Source organism: Castor canadensis, chromosome 7 (genome assembly GCF_047511655.1).
Source record: "Castor canadensis chromosome 7, mCasCan1.hap1v2, whole genome shotgun sequence".
In the NCBI taxonomy this organism is placed as follows: domain Eukaryota; kingdom Metazoa; phylum Chordata; class Mammalia; order Rodentia; family Castoridae; genus Castor; species Castor canadensis.
The window spans coordinates 131,065,811-131,084,714 of NC_133392.1; the positions used below are offsets into that span (position 1 = coordinate 131,065,811).

The window sequence follows — 18,904 nt, forward strand, 5'->3', positions numbered from 1 at the left end:
ATGGACCCCAAAAGCAGGAAGGAGTAACCTACTAATATTCAATAAAATAGACTTCAAAATTAGAAGAGACAAAGTTACTTTATCTTAATAAAGGGAACAATCAGGAGGTGATTGTTTACATATACACACCAAACATGGGGGCACCCAATTTCATTAAACCCTACCAGACAATACGATAATAGTGGGAGACTTCAATACCCCATTCTCACAATAGATAAGTCATCCAGACCCCCCAAAAAAAATTCAACAAAGAAACTCAGAATTAACACTATATAGACCAAATGGACTTAAACATCTACAGAATATTTCATCCAGCAGCTGCACAATACACATGTGCAGCCCATGTAACTTTCTCCAAAATAGACTATATTTTAGGAGATGAAACAAGTCTTAACAAATGTATGAAAGTTGAAAGTACTATATCTATCAGAACACAATAGAATAAAACTAGAAATCAACAGCAAAAGAAACTAGAAAATATTCAAACCTGGAGACTCAAACACAGGGAGACTAAACAATGTGTTGTTTAATGACCAACGGGTCATCAAAGAAATAAGGGGGGATATCAATAAATTACTAGAATAATGAAATGAGAACACAACTTACTAGAACCTTTGGGATGCAACAAAGGCAGTGCTAAGAGGAAAGTTTACGGCTACATTTAAAAAAAACCAACATTAAAAAAAAACATATCAAATAGTCTAATGGTGCATCTCAAGCTCCTAGACAAACCTAGAATCAGCCAAACCCTCATTTAGCAGAAAGAAATCAAGATTAGAGCAGAAATTAATGAAACAGGCTGAAAATACCATCAATGAAACAAAAATTTAGTTCTTTGGAAAGATAAATAATATTAATAAACCTTTAGTCTAAGGGAAAATATCCAAACTAATAAAAATTAGAGATGAAAGGAAGGATATCACAACAAACCCAGTGAAATCCAAAGGATCCAGGAATATTTCAAAAACATTCTTACGGAAAAATCTAGAAGAAACAGATTTCTAGATGCATATGGCCTTCTAAAATTGAACCAGGAAAATATAAACCTCCTAAACAGATACATAATGAGCAATGAAATTGAAGCAAAATCCATCATAAAATCTCAAGATCATCTCAATACGTGCAGAAAAGGCCTTTGACAAAATACAGCATCCCTCATGATCAAAAGCTCTGAACAAACAATAGAAAGAACATGCCTCAATGTAATGAAGGCTATGTCTGATAAACCTACAGACATCATACTAAATGGGGAAAAACTGAAAACATTTCTTCTAAAGTTGGAAACAAGGTAAAGGTATCCATTCTCTCCACTCTTTTTCAATATAGTGCTTGAATTCTTAGAGCATTAAGGCAAGAAAAGGAAATAAAAGGGATATAAATGAGGAAGGAAGAAATTATCCATATATGCACATGATGTAATCTTATACATAAAATATCCTGAAGACTCCACCAAGAAATTGATAGCTGATAAATACTTTTGGCAAAGTAGCAGGATGAACTTGTTCAAAGTACATTGTACGTATCTGTGGAATTACCACAATGAAACCCTGTACTATTAATGTGTGCTAATAAAAATGTGGCTATAAAAGTAAAATGCCTTCTGTGTATGATATTTGCAAATAAACTAATAAAAATGTTATTGACTACCCACCTGAGACAGATGGTGTGTGCCTCTAAGTGACTGAGATGGAAGAGTGGAATCTCAGACCGTAACTGGTATCTGTTTCCATGTACCTCTGGGTATGTATCTCGCCACTGAGCATGGGTCCAGTAGCTGATGTTTTGTGTAGCATTGCCCTTGGGTACAAATCAGCTGCTTCATCTGGCACATAGATAGAGCCTGCAACCAAGAACTAGAAAAACCAGCCATGTTGGCTTAGTGTGAGACATGCTTCTCCACAACATTGGTGCCTTCCTAGAGGGTTTTCAAGAGTTATTTAGAAAATTTCCCCTGCACTTCCCCCCTCAGTATGATATGTGACTAGTCAGCATGTACAAAACATTGGGCAGTTGGCTGCATCAAAACCAGAATCCAACCCCAAGTTAGGGCTCTTTCCAGCTCCCATATCTAAAGCAGCACCCCAAGGTGTACAGGATGAACAGCCACCCATTTATTAAGCACATTTACTTGATACTGTTCCCAAGCACTTGATAATTTATAAATTCTCACATTTACTCTTCAATTATCTGGGGCCAAGACTGTTACTACAAATCTAATGTTACAAATGAGTCTGAACTACAGAGTGATAAACTTACTTGCCCAGGGTCATCAACTGCTAAGTGGCAGAAGTAATAATAGCATCACGAAAGTGGGAAATTCAGGCCTAGTCTGAGCTGTGTCTGCAGTCCTCAGCAGTGTGCTGTTCTGTCCCAGGTCTTCAGCTTTGTTCACAGAGAAAGGGTCTGGGAACACAGAGGAGGCTGCAGGAAGTGTTTGTGGCCACCAGGGGTCAGGTCTGCCAGTTGTGTGCCCTTCTAAGGATGGATTGTTTTACCCCTAGACCTCGGTGTTCCTCTGCACCCGCCAAAGCTGTGTGCTCCCAAACACAGAGACCCCAAAGAGCCAGAATTTATGTCCCCCTTCTCTGTGATGGAGTTCTGCTGGCTAGAGAAGCCAAGGAGTCCTAGTTCTTAGCCCTGCAGCTACCTTAACCAAGTCTCCTCCCAGCCCTTCTGACACCCACTGTCCCCAACAAGGCTTGGGTTGAGGGAGGTTGCCCGCCAACCCCAGACCTCTGCTTCTCTTCTCAATCAGCTGATGGCAGAGGCTGACCTTGTTTCGGCAGGTGTGGTTTGAGCCAGCCACACACCTCACCCTCCCCAACCCTGCCTCTGAGCCCCAGTGGGCCTCGCTGTCTCCTCACACACACACCGGCTGCCACAAACATTATGATTATTGCCACCATTTGCCAAGTCCCTGCCCGTACTTGACAGCTATTATCTGAATTATCACTCCCAACTGCCTTGTGAGGTCTGTGTCATTACTGGCCTTTTACTGCTGGGCATTGCCACTTTGAGAGGTGAAATTTTGCCCAAAGGTCATTGCCAGTTCCAGGGAGAGGACGGAACTCAGATCTGCCTCACGCTGGTCTGCAGATTACCTCTTCCACCACCCTCCCCAGATTCCCTTAACCTCTCTCATATCACTGTACCCTTCTTCCAAGCTGGCTGATGTCACTGGGTCAGTGTTTCTAGCACTGCAGCCCCCAGATGGTCAGAGAATCAATTTCCTGTCTCAGACGATGGCAACAAAGACATCAGAAGACAATTCCCAACATCCCACGCCTCTGTGATGCTCACAGGCAGAGGCAGGCAGGGCATTCTAGTACCCTGAGAGTATGGGCAGGCGTAAGTTTGTGTGGCTCTGTGTGGGGGACTGTGAGTGAGGCCTTGAATATGCTCTTGATTGTGTGAGACTGGAACTTGTGTGTCAGTGTCCTCTTAAGCTAAAGACAGGAGGGAGGAGGACAGCTCTCAACGAATATGGTTCCTCACTTAAATTCAATGACTTACTAGTCTCTTCCTCTTCTTCTAAGGACTCTTATCCTAGGTGACACTTGCCTGGGATCAAGCTTTGTTCCTAGGCACTGTCAGAGTTGAGCCCTGCTGGTCTGAATCAAATTTTCCTTTTTCTCATCACACCCATGACCTGGTCTTGTTGCTGCTCCCTGCTACCATACCTCTTTGAGCTGGATTGCATGCAGATCTATCTCTGCTCCTGCCCCCACACAGCTCCTCCCCTGCCCCATCCCAGCTTCCTCACCTGGTCCTGTGTTACTCAGCTTGTGGCAGAGATACTCTCTGTGGGCCTTGAGGGCCAGCACAACCAATACTTGAGGCAGTGAAAAGAATGTGAACCTTGGAGTCAGAAGGACCTAGAATTCCCTGTGAGTAAGGTACTACTCTCCCCGAGCCTCAGTTTCCTTATCTGTAAAACAGAGATCAAACACCTTACCTCTAAGTGTTGAAAAGCCAGATGGGGAGCAACCAGCCAGGCACTCCACATATGTTCAGAAGAGTGGTCTTCCCTCTATCTCTCCCTCCTCCATCTGCAGCCAAGTTGCCACGAATGGCTGATTCTCCTGTCCCATGTCCTCCCCTCCATCCCTTCCCCTCCCGGAGCACTGGGGGAGAGGGAACACACACTCCTTCCCTTCTGAACCTGTGCTGCAGCCAGAGCTGACCCTCTGAGCCCCACAGCAGCCCCATGATCATTACATTACAGCTCTGCTACCATGTCACCCTGCACTGAAGTTTCTCACAGTTTCCCACTGTCACCAGGTTGGGGGCAAACACCCATGAACTGGCATTCAAAGTCTTCTCTCTGCCCCCTGCTCTGTTTCAGCCCAGGCCAGCCAGCTTTCTCCTGTACTCCTTGGTCCACAGCTCAGGTTGATCAGGGACCCTTCCAAATGTCCCCTTGGCTTGCAAGCATCCTGTGGCCTGGCCCTGGAACCTGTAGCTTCAGACCTGTCGTCCTCTCATGGTCTCATGTCTCCCTCAGAGCTTCATGGAGTCTGTGCCCATGTCCTAACCTCCATCTGGCCCTAGGCTCTGGGAGAGGCACATGGTGGGTGCTCTAGCTGTGTCTCTTTACTTCCCTGACATCCTCTGGGGTGAGAGGTTGTTTTGGTGGCTGTGGCTTGGGGTGGAGGAGGAGGAGGCAGATGTTGTCATGCAAGAGTGAGAGCAGATGGTGAATGGGCGCCCCATCACTTCATCCTGGCCAGGTTGTGGGGATGGCACTGCTGTCGAACAAGCAGACACACCCTCTGTCCACTCCCCAGCTGCCCCTGTAGCATCAAGGGAAGGAGCCAACCCACCTGGGCCCTGGGGGAGGGAAGGGATCCCTTCACAAGAGCCTGAACTTGGCCTCATGCCAATGGGCTTCAACTCCTAACTCGGCATCTACTCCCCATGTGACTGAGCACTGTTGTAAGACCCTTGATTTCTGCCTCTAAAATGGGCTGTATTGCCTGATCTGATTCAGGTCACTCCTTTCTTCCCCTTTTCTGGAAAGGGGAGCAAATATGGCCATTTGGTACTGAGATGATAGTGCAGGAGGTATGGTAGTGGACTGAGTGGAAATTTAGGTTTTTCTTGGGCATTTGAGAGAATTGGGTTTTGTTCTAGAATTTATACCTATATAACCGCAGCTGCCACCAAGTCCATCTGGCAATAAATCTGAAAAATTGTGCCCTCCTCTGGGCTGAGGTAGCACTATGCTTGTGTCTACACTTAAGCTTTCTGTTGGCCAGGTGCCTTTGTGCACTGTACAACCGATGCAAACTGTACCAGCAGCCAAATATGCACCTTTGGGAAAGTCATATTTTCTTAACTTCTTTGAGCCTCTGAACTTCAGTTTATCCGGCTATAAAATGGGTTGCACAGTTATTCCTTATGTATTCTGAGTTGTTGGGAGGTTCATATTCATCGTAATGTCAGTCTCAGGCTGTTGTGGGTTCCCATGGGTTCCCATAGGAAGCAGAGATTGTCACACCCTCTAAAATGAATTTACAGGTTTTAAAAGGTGGGGCTGTGAAGTATGAGCCACACCCCTTTCAAGGTCACACAGATCAGTATGTGTCTCCAGGCTCCCACCTGAGCTCTCTGTTCCAGGCCGTCCTGCTAAGGTCAACTGGACCTAGGAGGACCTAGCTTTAGTGGACCCAACTTTAATGGGCACATGGGAACCACAATGAGGTCACCCAAACATAGTCTTTGAACAACCTCTTGGTCCAAAAGAATGGGCCAGAGTACCCCCACAGTAGGTAGAGTCCCCAGCTTCCTGTCAGGGTGAGTCTGGTTTCCACAGCTGAAAAGCTCTCAGCCCAGGGAGGGGGTGGCGGCAGGGGGGAGAAATGACCCAAGCCTTGTATGCACATGTGAACAATAAAATAATAATTAAAAAAACAAACTCTCAGCCCAGAGCCCGGCACAACAAATCTCAGTAGGTTTTAGCTGTAGTTGTCACTATTACGATCATGACAAGTACTGCCACCTCCCTGACCCCATCATACTTGGCACCCACTGAATGCCAGCCAGGCCCTGTGTGAGCCCTGGGGCCTCAACAGCTCCTGTTCACACCCATTCACAGACTGGTGACAAGGCAGACTGAGAAGGTGTATGATGGGAGAGGAAATGGTCTTAACCTAGGTTGGCTGAAATTTGCAGTGGAGCTGTTATTGTCACCAATTTTCAGATGCAGAAACTAAGGTTCAGAAAGGCCACATGGCTTTTAAATGGTGGAACTGGCTTTTAAGCCAGGGATGCCTGGCTCCCAGACCTGAGCTCTGGCTCCAGGTTTGGTCCCTCCTTCCTAATCTGAGGCCTTTGGGATCTGGCTGAATGGTGAGCTCAGCAGCATCCTGATGGTTACCTTGAATGCTAGGCTGGCTGTCTGACTCTCCTTTGATGGTTTGGGGTAATTATTGGTGGTCTTCAGATGGTAGAGGTGGTGTGGCTTGGGAAGCTGTGCAAGTACAGGAGTTTAACAGAAGAGATGGTCTCAGGGTGTGGGGAATTCAAACAGCCTAAGAGCCTCAGAATGATGAGATGTGTGGGGTGCTTAAGACCAAGCCTCAGGATTCGGGGTGTGGGTCAGGGGCCCAGGAAGCCTGGGGTTCTGGGAAGACCCAAAGATGCAGCTTCTGGCAGCATCAGTGCAGGCTGCTGAGGCTGTATGCCCCTGGAAGGAAGGTCAGGGTCCTGAACTCACAGCCCACACCAGACCAAGCAGGGGTGGTGCATGAGGGAAGAAGAGTGGGTTCCTTCCTATTTCCCAGGGCAGATGTCAGAGGTGGGGTTGGGATGTGCAGGACCCAAAGGGCCAAGGCCTAGGAGCCACTTCCTCTTTCCCACAGGGTGAAGTGATGTTACTCATGCAGTCCCAACCCCTCCATACCTTCCTCTTAGGCTAGGAGGTGTTGGGAGGAAGAGGCAGCATGAACCAAAGCCCCTCACGTTACCCCCCAACCCAGCCACACCTTGTGGGGGAGACTCAAGAACCATGATGAGTCAGCACACAGCAGCCCGCTCAGCCCCATCCTTAATGCCAAATCAAAGCCCAGCTTTAGCCTCATACGTCATCCCAGACCCAACCCTGGTCATAAACCCCACCCTACCACACCTCCACTTGAATTGAAAACTCAGCCATGGTCCCAGCTCCACAAGGAGCCCTAACCCAGGCCGAACCAACCTCCACATCCATTGGCTTCCAAATAAGCCAATCTTAACTGCCCCCCAGCCACCGCCCTTAGAGACTAGTCCCATCTCAACTCCATTCTAACCCTGACTGTACTTACTCAAACTCCCATCCAGGCTGCTCCCTCAAGGTCACTCTAATTCACCCTTAAGTCAGATCTGATGATGGTGCCCAGCCCAGTCCACCCAACCCTGTATCATCCCAGCACCCCCTTGGCTCACTCTGAGTAGAGCCGTGCTCCTCCTGCCCCTGCCAGGCATCCCCTTAGCTGCATCATTGCCTCACCTGAAACCCGGCCCCTCACACCTGCACCACGCATCCCTACCCTGCCCTCCCCTCACCAGTGCTTGTGCCCATTCTGCACTCAGCTAACGGAAGCCAGCATATGATGGATGACCTGCAGATGTAGACCTGCAGGTGGGCAGACAGACACACACACCTGGAGCATACACATACATACCTTGGCATACATGCATGCACACACCTCTGTATATACATACACCTGGCATACACAGACACACACCTCAACATACCCAAAAGCACACATCTCAGCACATACACACATACACACATCCCTTGGCGTATATACTCTTCAGCATACATGTGCATACACAGCATATACACAAATGTACACACACACACGCTCTGTACGTACAAACATACTTCAGCGCACACATACATATACTTCAGCATGCATACAGATACCCTTCATGTACACATGGATACACCCTTCAGGGTGCATACATAGACACCTTGACATACATACAACACACACCTCTGCACCTCTGTGTATATCGCAGTGTACACAGGCATCTGTACACACTCACACATCAACGAGGGGACAGACTCTAGCTCTGAGGATAGTGTGGGAGGACTACTTCATGCTCCTGGCCCTTTGTAGTTCCCTTCTTGTCAGGCTCTGCTACCTCTAGTCCCTTCTTCCATATTGCCCAAGGGAGCTGCCTGTCCCAGCTGTCAGGCATCTGGCCATGTTTGTGGAGCAGCAAGATGGAAATATCCTTTCTCCTGCATCCTGGGTCCCACGCAGCACAGATCACTGGTGGCCATGCATTGTGCTGGGGCACACTCCGTCCCAAAGTGGGGCAGATTGGAGGGGCACAGCCCATACCATGTAATCCCACTCAAAGGCCTGTGGGAGGGCCTGTCACACTAGGTCTGCAGGACTGAAAGGAAGGAGAGGCCAACATAGGATAAGGACAGGCCATGGCTCAGACAGCCATGTGGCTCCCAGAGGGGCCAGTGGAGACCAAGGGCTTCTGCGGATGGAAATAAAACCGAAGAACTTGTATGCAGGGCTCTGGGCTAAACCCTTGAAAACTGCATTTAACTCTCAGAACAACAGCACCTGCTCCATGGGAAAGGTATTAGCATTGATCCCCACAGAGGACACAGGAACAATGAGACTTGGAAACCAGTTGCCCAAGTCACATGCATCAAAATGGGGCAGTAGGTGAGATTTGAACACAGGTCTGGGAGTGGTAGAGCTGAGTCCCTCCCTGAAGTCACTATAGCTGAGCCCAGAACCTGCCTTCTGTGTCATTCTGTATCCCTCTCCCAGGCTGACTTACTCATATTTCCCTGAATATTCCAAGTAGTTTCACCACCTGGCTATCCGTAATGGAACACTTCAGCCTTTCACCCTGCCCTCCTCAGAAGAAATGTCCTCCATTCTCCAGCCTTAGTGCTGGCACCACCTCCTTGGGAAGACCTTCCTGGGCACCCTGCCTAGTGGCCAGATGGCCCCTCCACGCCCCCTCACCCCCACTCTAATTGCCCTGTGCTGTCACTATCATCAGTGTCCCTGGCAAGGTCTGGGCCTCCCTCCTCAAGGACAGGGCTGGGTCTGCAGAGCAAGGCCCTGAGTGTATGCTGACCCAGCCCAGCTGTGGGTCAAAGTGGTGCCCAGGGAGGGGCTGGGGCTCTTCCAAGCTCGGCTGATCTCTTATCTCCCAGGGCTTTGCCTTATCTGATGAGGCCTGACAGGCAGCAGATGAGCCACTGACAAGTCCTAAAGTTACTGAGTAACCCTGGCCTCTTTAAAAGCCCCACTGTTTGCCCCTGACATTCAGCACCTGTCAGTCCTGTCTGCTGGGCACTGCTGCCATGAACACCTTCCTGCTTTCCACGCTGTGCCTCCTGGGGGCCTGGGCAGCCCTGGCAAAGGGCGTCACCGTGCAGGTATGTCTCTATTTCTACCTGGCTCAGCCCTCTCCCTGAAGAGAGCTCGCCATCTTTGGGCTGGAGTGAGGAGTGGTTTGAGGCTTGGGCTTCCTTGTCAGTACTGCCAGCCATGCACACCTTTCCCTTCAAACTTGAAGGAGAGAGGACCAAGGTAGACAGGAGAGAAATATCCATTGCAAAATGGGGACCACAGAGTGGTCCCTGCTCTCCCTCCCTCATCTGTCACTGCAGCCCACCAGCACCTTGGGAGCAGGGCGCTGTTAGCTTCATTTTCCAAAGGAAGGAACTGGTCCTCAGAGTTTTACAACTGGTCATGGGCATACAGCTGCGAAGTGCTCAGTGTGAGCATGGGTCTGGGTTCCAGGAATCACATGGACATCCTGGAGGCCCTGATGGATGGGGGTGCCTACCCAGGTGATACCAGCCACAGACCAGGCTGGCACCCAGTAGAGGTCCTGCCCTCTCAAGAGGCCCCTGGAGGCCTTTTATTGTTTCTCACACAAAAACCAGGCCATAGACTGGAGGTCGGGGCCAGTGCCCAGCTATATACACTCTCAGGCAGAGGGAAGGCAGCCTGGGCAGGCCATGTAGAGTTAGGATGCCTGGATCCTGGCCTCTGCACCTCTCCCTCAGAGTTAGTACACTAGCTCCTTCTGTGTCCTTGGAGCTCCACATCCATTTCTCCATTCCTCAGGTGACACTGCAGAGCCTAAGGTCTCCAGTATGCCCAGGGTCACAGGCAAAGCCAGGAGGGCAGGCTACCTCAGGGGAGCGTCGTCTTCCCGTGTACACACTGTTCCGCGTGCCACCCAGGCTGGGGTCCACAGTGCTGGGGGACGCAAGCAGCTGCAGCCTGGTCTCATGCTCTGACTGTCTCTTTCAGGATGGAGATTTCTCCTTTCCTCTGGAGTCAGTGAAGAAGCTTAAGGACCTCCAGGAACTCCCGGAGTCCAAGGTTGGGAGCCTCAGGAAGCTTGCGCCCGTGCTTTCTGAGCCTGGGGCTCCCCGGCAATGCGGCTCCCCAGCGTTTCCGGAAGCACTCAAGCCGCTCTGCGAAGAGCCCAACGCCGAGGAGATCCTGCAGAGGCTGGGTGAGCCGCCTACTCTCCACGAGCGGGGCTGGGAGAATTCTCTGATTGGTGGCTTTTGAGGAAGAGATGTGCTCTGATTGGAGGAGGGACTCGGCTCTGATTGGCGGGTCTTTTAAGCACGCTGTTTCAGTTCTAATTGATAACTGGTAATTGGTAATTGGTAACTTGCCAATTGCTGTGAGGATGGATTGATAGGGAGCATGCACCCCATCCTTTGGTCTTAGCTGTGTCTCCTTTCTGGATAGAAGCTCTGCTCTGATTGGCCGTCTACAGTGGTCCATGTGCTGATGTTTGGGGTGGAAAACCCTGTGGGTCAAAAAGAACAGGCCTGCTGGCATTCTCCAGGAGGCTGGATGGTGGTTGTACAAGCTCTGTTTGAAGGAAGGCCAGGGGGTTGGAGGGATGAGAAACTGGTTCTCACCAGGCCCCATCTTTCCTGTCCAGAGGCCATCGCTCACGACCCGAGCACCTGTGAGATCTGTGCCTATGCTGCCTGTACCGGATGCTAGGGCAGCATCGCTGGCTGCCTTCTTCCCCAACACGCAGGAAGCCCTTTCTTCTGCTGGAAGGGTGGCCTGTGATACCCCCACTTCTAGCCGCTGGGGGCTGGGAGGAGTGAGGAGAAGGCAGCCCAGAGAGGACCCACCCCTAGACCTGGCCTCCCAAGATCCACGCCAGCCCCCAGCTAATAAATCAGATTCAAGTACTCCTGGTGTTGCCTTTGTTCCTTTATCCTTCCATCAGTTCCACTTCATGGATGCCTATCCTGCTCTGGGAAACTGGTCACCAAAGTCACTAAGCCACGTGTGAACTGGTTTGGATGTCCAATACAGACACTTGGTCCACTGTGAGATCAGTGTCAAGTTCTTTTTTCAAGGCGCCCTGAATCTGGCTCCCTCTAACCAGCTAGGGTTGCCTCCTGCCTTCCCTCATGATCTCATCCCAAGCCACATCTCTCCCAATTTCCCCTGCTGCTGTTCACCTGTGCACTGGCCTTCTTTCTGCATTCCTGGCCACTAAACTACTCCGGCTCCAAGGCCTCTCCACAAGGCATTTTCCTGACCACTTTCCCTAGAACGTCCTCGTGCTCTCACCTTATTCTATGTTTTTCCTGGGTATTTTGCTCACCCACATCCTTTGCACAGCTCTTGCCACCATGTTGTGTAATAGTTTCTGTGCATGGGGAAGTCTGTCTGCTCCCAGACAGGGGAAGACTTACCTTATGTTGTTTATACAAGGATATAACAGGGCAGCGGGTAAAGCTAGGCCTACATGCCCCCCCAGCCCCCCGGGCTCCATCCTCAAAATCACTTTCCCTCTTTGTGTTTAAGTCTCCTTCTCTGTAAAGCTGGGACACTGATCATGCCTGCCTCCAGGCTGGGTGAAATAATGCACTTAAAGTTCTCAGTTCAGGTGTGACACAAACATAAGAGGAATTCAATAAATGGTAAAAACAAACAATCCAAAGAAAGGTGGTACAAGGGTCAGGCTGATAATGGTTCAGACAGGGATGAGGAGGTGTGTGGAAATGAGGCTAGTAGGCAAAGGTAAAGGGAACAAGGAAAGAAGAGGCAGCCCAGGTCCTTCTTGGGGGGTGAGGTGGAGGGGAAATGCCATAGGGGATTCATGCAGGATTCCCATGGGCTATGGGAATTCAGAGGATGGCCTCTCTTCTGGTTGAGGTAAAAAAAGTATGAAGGAGGAGGGGTAGTATATTTTCATTAGCCCTTGGGATTTTCATTGGAATGGATGGATCTCATGTAAAGTAGGGAGGAAGAGAAACTTCCAGAAGATAGAGATAGTGAGAACACCTGGTGGGGTACCAGGATAGTTCAGTGAACAGTGTGGAGCCTGGGAGACAGACAGGACTGGATTTGAGACTGGCCATGTTTTTCACAAGCTATGTGCTCCTCTCTGAGACTTGATTTCCTTATCTAGAAATGGGGATGATAACAGATCCTGCTTCCCAGGCTGATGGAAGACTTGATGAGATGTGTGGTGGGTATAATCATTTGACACTTGAACTCTGGAGCCAGTCTCTGACAATGAATTCTGGCTCTGCCTTTACAGCTATGTGCTTCTGGAAAGGTTTCTCCTCACTTTCATTGTCTGTGAAATGGAGATAAGAATACTACTTTGTAGAGTCCAGTGAAGATTAAATGAGATAATACTGGGAAAATTCTTAAAGCTCCACCATTCCTGAACAAACAGTGCATCAGAGAAGAAATTAGATGGAACACTGAAAGTTATCTTTAAACACATGAAAATGGAAACACAACATACCAAGCATATGAGACACAGAAGAAAGTTTGGAAATAAGCAACCTAATATTATTCCTCAAGGAACTAGAAAAAGAATAAACTAAGTCCAAAGTTAGTAGAAGGAAGGAAATAATAAAAAATCAGAGCAAGAATAAATGAAATAAGACTAGAAAAACAATGGGAGAGATTAACAAAACTAAGAGTTGTACTTAAAAAAAATAAACAAAATTAACAAACCTTTAGCTAGACTGAGAAAAGAAATAGAAGATTAAATAAAAACATTGAACGTTTCTTCTAAGATTAGGAACAAGACAAGGATGACCTAGGCTTGCTACTTCTATTCAACCTCATACTGAAAATTAGGCAAGAAAAATAAATAAAATAAAGGTATCCAACTCAGAAAGGAAGAAGTCTAGTTGTCTCTGTTTGCAGATGACATGATCTTATATACAGATGACTTCATAAAGATTCTACCCAAAAAGTTATTAGAATGAACAAATCTAGTAATGCTGCAGGATATAAAATTTACATACAAAAATCAGTAGCATTTCTATACACTAACAATGGATGATGCAAATAAAAAACAAATAAGGAAGTCCCAGTTATTATAGCCACACCAATAATAATAACAATTTAGGATTTTTTTCTTTTTATTTTTTTGTAGTTCTGGGGCTTGAACTCAGGGCCACATGCTTGCTAGATAGGCTCTCTACCACTTGAGCCACTCCACCAGTCCTTTTTTAAGTTAGTAATTTTGAGATAGGGTCTCTTGAACTATTTTCCTGAGCTGGCCTCAAAACTTGATCCTCCTTATCTCTGCCTCCTGAGAAGCCAGTATTATAGGCATAAGCCACCAGCACTTGGTATAGGAATAATTTTTTTTAAAAAGGAGGCAGAAGAACTGTACACTGAAAAAAATGACGTATTGATGAAAGAAATTGAAGACAGATAAAAGGAAAGCTATCCCATGTTCATAGATTGAAAGAACAGCATCATTAAAATGTCGGTACTATCCAAGTACATTACAGGTTCAATGTAATCCTTATCAAAAGTCTAAAGACATTTTTCACAGAAATAGAAAAAGCATTCTAAAAATCATGTGGTTCCATAAAAGACCCAAATAGCCGTAGATATCTTAAGCAAAAGAACAAAGCTGTAGGTACTGAAAGCTTTTCCTTTCATTATTACCTCATTTCAAAATCTACTACAAAGCTAAAGTAATCAGAACAGCATGCTACTCTCTCTCTCTCTTTCTCTCTCTCTCTCTCTCTCTCTCTCTCTCACACACACACACACACGAAAGAAACCAATAGAACAGACTAGAGAACCTAGAAATAAATTCATAAGTGATCTTTAACAAAAGTGCCAAAATCATACAACAAGGAAAGAACAGACTTCAAGAAACGGTGACAGAAAAACTGGATATTTACATGCAGAAGAATGGAATCAGACCTCCTCTCCCCATTTAAAAAAAACAACAATAACCTCAAAATGGACTGCAGAACTACTGAAAGAAATGATATGGGTAGATTTTGTGGCACTGATCTTGGCAAAGCTTTCTTGGATATGAGCCTCCAAAACAGAGGTGAGGTAACAAAAATAAGCAAATGGATCACATCAAACTAAAAAGCTACTACACAGAGAAGGAAATAATCAAGAGAATAAAGAGATCACCTATGGAATGGGAAAAAAACATGTGAACCATACGTGATGATGGTTGAATATCTAAAATATGTAAGAACTCAAACAATTCAGTAGCAAAAATCCAAATAACCCAACTTAAAAATGGGTAAAGGACCTGAGAAGATGTTTCTTAAAAGAAGACATGGAAATGACCAACAGATATATACTCACCATCACTAATCACTCTGGAAATGATGACTGGCACCCCACACCCTGTGTACTGTTGGTGGGAATGTAAATTAGTACAGCCATTATAGAAGACATTATGGAGGCCCTTCCTCTAATGAAAATTAGAACCACGATATGATCCAGCAATTCCACTTTTGGGGTTGTATCCAAAGGATATGAAATTAGTATGTTAAAAAGCTATCTGCACTGCCGTGCTAACTGCAATGTTATTTACAATGCCCAAGATATGGAATGAAGAAAATATGCTACATATACACAATGGAACCTTTAAAAAGAAAGGAATCCTGTCATCTCTGACAAAGCAGATGAACCTGAAGGACTTTGTGCTAAGTGAAATCAGCCAGGCACAGGCACAGAAAGATATTGTATGATCTCACTTTCAGGTGGATTCCAAAAACATTCAAGCCATACATGCAGAGAGTAGAAGGTGGTTCCAGGGACTGGTAGTGGGGGAGAAAGTGGAGAGATGGAAAGAAGGAGGACAAGGAAAAGAAGAAGAGGAGATGGAAGAGGAGAAAGAAAAACTCCCTTGAGCACTTTGTGGATGCCACTGTTCCATTGCTTCTAGACAATAGCACAGCCTTGTGGCTGCAAGCGGTTGGTGCTCTGCCAGTGGCAGTTCCCTTTGCTATCTCCAACAGGAGGGTGGGAACACATTGTAGCTGTAGGGGGCAGTGGGAGATGCATCCAGGCAGGCTCATGTTAGAGTTGAGAAGTGGCACTGGGGAACCACAGCAGGGTAAGTAAGGGACCCTGTCAAAGCATTGCTACCATGTTCCTCTGGCTTGGAGTACCTACACGATACAAGGCCATGAAGGAAACTCTTGTGTGGCCCCAGAAATTGTAGAGGGTGAGAAGTAGGGGCCCAGAGAGCTGCAGCAGGCTTTGCAAAGGGTCCCAGCCAGCCTCATCCCTGGGGAAGGGAAAGGAAGAGGCCAGAGCTCCCAGAGGCTGGGACTCGTGAGCAGAACTGGGAAGTCAGGTTGGGCAGTTGTCTGGGGATTCTTCATGGCCTTGGGGAGCTTTCAGAGAGTGCAGAACCTTTGCACCCTGTTTTCCTCCTCTCTGCCTTCCCAGGATAAAGGCTGATGAGGAGCCTGCTCTGTGGAAAGTCCCTACTACAGGGAATTCCCAGGATGGCTCCTGGCTTGAATTAAGCCAACTCACTGAAGGCCACTGTGAGGATGCCATGGCTGCACTGGACCCTGTCTTCAGGGTCTCTGACATGAAAAGGCAGTGACAGGGTGGTCAGGGTACTGCTTCCTTTCTGTCTGGACTTCTGGAGACTTCTGGGAAGAACTTGCTTAGACACTTTGCCAAGTGTGTGGTCCTAGGCTAGGTTTTTCTCTTTGGGGATGGGCTCTCCATTTTTTAAAAGCAGATGGGAATAATATCACATTCATCAGGCTGTTGGGAGGGAGGACTTGGTGAGTTATCTGTGCCAAGTGTTTAGGATGGGGGGTAGGGGTAGGCTACAGCAAACGCTCAAGAAAGGTCAGCTGTGTTTAAAACTCCCCAGGGTCACTAGACTGGGGAGAGAGGGGGTGATCTCTAAGTTGGAGCCAGAAGCTCAAGGATAAAGGGTAAACAGATGGGGCAGAGTCAGCCTGGGGACCCACGAGTCTGGGCTGCTCTGCAGCTTGGGGTTCCTACCACCTGAGCCTTGTTCCTAATGTAGGAAATGGGGTGCAGTGAACCAGCTCCTCAGGATTCAGAAACTTCAGGAAAATTCCTACCTGTTATTCTCTCAGCCCACCCATCCTCCCAAGATACCCTGCCCACGGCTCCTGAGAATGGACAAGAGGACACTGGACTCTGGGTAGAAGCTTTATTCAGGAGCACAGCTGCATTGGGGTCAGACATTCCTCCAACCTTGTGTATCATTGCCTCATCCCAGATCCAGCTACCCTGGGGATAGGGGTTGATGATTCCGGCAGTCAGGAGCCTCTGCCTGATGCTGGATTGGGTAGAGGGCTACACAGGCAGTGGGCTGGGGGCCAGGTTGAGGGTGGGCTCAGGGCCATCTCAGCAGCCGGTACAGGCGACGTTCACACACAGCTCACAGTTGTCAAAAGTGATGGTCTCTGGGTGGGAGAAGGCCAGTCAGATGAACCTGAACCTGGGAAGTCTGTGGTTGCAGGGAAACTGACCAGGCCACAGAGGGGCTGTCCAGGAGAGGGCCAGGCGTCTTCCTTACAGGTGAGGGGCAGGAAGCCTTGGACTCAGAGTGAAGGGCCTAAGTTCCCCTCCTAAGTGCTGTCCTTCCTAGCAGAGTCTGGGCAAGGCATTTTTGCTCTGTGCTAGGTGGGCACAGGAGGAGGGACAGACACAGACAGGGCCCACATAGAGCAGGGCTCAGCAAATGCATGCTGGTCACTGCATTCTGCTGCCGTGGCTCTGTTGCATCCTTTGACTTGAGCTCAACTGTCACCTCCCCTTGGAAACCATTTGGACCCTCATCCCATTAGATGGAGGGTGGGGGATGTAAGCTGGTCTCCTCTGTGTTACTGTGTGCTCACTGTCTGTTTATTGGGTTGTTCCTTGTGCTCCCTTCTCTCCTACCTGTGGAGTATTTGAAGGACTCCCAAGGACTAAAGGGGTTCCCAGCACTGTGCCCAAACTGAGGTAGTTCTGAGGAGAGGAGGGGCTGGGATTCTGCAACCTCCCTGTCTGTAGTCACTGAGTGCTTAACAGTGAGGGAATAGGAAGAGGGGTATGAGCACTTACTCAAAGCCTTGAAGACGCCGTCGGCTTCCTGAGAGGCACAGATGGGCTTTAAGTCCAGGGGTAGCTCTGGGTAGTGGCATACAGAGGGCAGGAGACTCTGGGCCTGCAGGTCTGTGCTAAGCACTTGCCTCCCCTCTAGGTCACTCAGTTTCTTCACTGATTCCAGCTGGACCTGGAAGCCTTGGTACTAGGGAGAGGAGAGGAGATGGGAGGTTGTCAGACCCTGGGCCAGGAACAAGCATTGCCACAAGACCTGGGGGTCACTGGACTCCATAGATCCTCTGGACCCCTCCCTGTCCTCATGGAAAGTCCAGGTCATGCAAGGGAGAGTGACCTGTGGGAGGGAGGTGGTGTCCCATCTCCTCCCCCCAGCACCCTTTGCAGCCCACTATGCCACAGGTTGTAAGGAGCTGGAGAGAAAATTCATACAAGGTTGTGCAGGACAAAGCATGGGCATTAGAGACAGGTGGGCCCTGGTTCGAATCCCAGCTCTTCCCTGACTCTCCCTGACTCCTCCTATCTCCTCCCCATTTGAGCCTCAGCTCCACCATCTGACATTCCTGTGTGGGGGCCTGGTAAAGGGTACACTGGCCAACTGGCTGTGCTTCCTGAACTGGCATGGTAGAGTGACAGCAGCTCCAAGCTGGCTGGGCTGCCTCTCAACCTTTCTGTGGACCTCTTCATTCTTCCCCAGGAGACCCTGCAGATAGTTCTGGGATGCAATGCCAGGGACACAGATGTCCCCTCTGGGTTCAGGGAGGCTGGTGGCATCCTGTCACATGTGGGCAGGCCCTACTTCCAGGGTTCCTTCCTGCCTCATGTCCCCTGGAAAGACACTGGGGCTCCTGCTGCCTTCTTTCTGGGCCTTTGTGTATATGCTGTTCCCTTTGCCTGGACTAGGTTCCCCTGGGCCTGGCACCTCCAGCTCATTCTTAATTGTTGCCTGCCAGGGAAATTGTTCTGTGACTACTTCTCCCCTATGTGTGGATGAACACAGAGATTGGAACATAAAAGGACTCCTCCCCTCTGGGCTCCTCCAGGTCAGGGCTCACATCTTGTTTCACACTCTGACCCCTGTGACAGGTGCTGATCTTTGAGAGTAGGTCATCCTCATCATCTCCATCATTGTGGCCATCGACAGTCCTGTTGCCTTCACCCACCAGCTGTCTTAGACTTGAGCTGTGACTGGGTGTTGCCCTGGACTCTGCAGGTGAAGGGCAGGCTGGCCTTAGGAACTTACTTTGATGTAGACTGACTGTGTGCTCTGCAGCAGCAACAGGAGGACAATGGTTGTCCCCCACAGGTGTCCTGACATAGTCCCCCTGCCCATCTTACTTTCTGTGTTCCTGCTGCCTCTGTCCACCCGGCTCCCACCTGCTTTCCAGCCAGCATCTCCTTATAGTCCATGTTCCAGAGCCCTGGTCACTCATTAACTGGCCAGCTTGGGTGGGGTTGACAGAAGTCTGGCCTTCTGACAAGCTCGGAGCTGGTTCCCAGGAAAGGTATTGAGGGTGATGAGGATGGGCAGCCCAGCACATGGGAACATG

General features: G+C 48.6%; 2 protein-coding genes across 2 annotated transcripts; one reads left to right on the top strand and one right to left on the bottom strand.

The window, feature by feature from the left end:
• Nucleotides 1-9,244: 9,244 nt before the first annotated feature.
• Guca2a (guanylate cyclase activator 2A) lies at nt 9,245-11,203 on the top strand. Its single transcript, XM_020167382.2, has 3 exons — nt 9,245-9,403; nt 10,290-10,497; nt 10,942-11,203. The coding sequence occupies exons 1-3, from the start codon at nt 9,329-9,331 to the stop codon at nt 11,004-11,006; spliced, it is 348 nt and encodes a 115-aa protein (XP_020022971.1). The 5' UTR covers nt 9,245-9,328; the 3' UTR covers nt 11,007-11,203.
• Nucleotides 11,204-16,532: 5,329 nt separating this feature from the next.
• Nucleotides 16,533-18,672, bottom strand: Guca2b (guanylate cyclase activator 2B). The gene is made up of 3 exons (XM_020167380.2): nt 18,598-18,672; nt 17,358-17,544; nt 16,533-16,714 (listed from the first exon to the last, which is right to left on the bottom strand). The coding sequence occupies exons 1-3, from the start codon at nt 18,670-18,672 to the stop codon at nt 16,656-16,658; spliced, it is 321 nt and encodes a 106-aa protein (XP_020022969.2). The 3' UTR covers nt 16,533-16,655.
• Nucleotides 18,673-18,904: the final 232 nt, after the last annotated feature.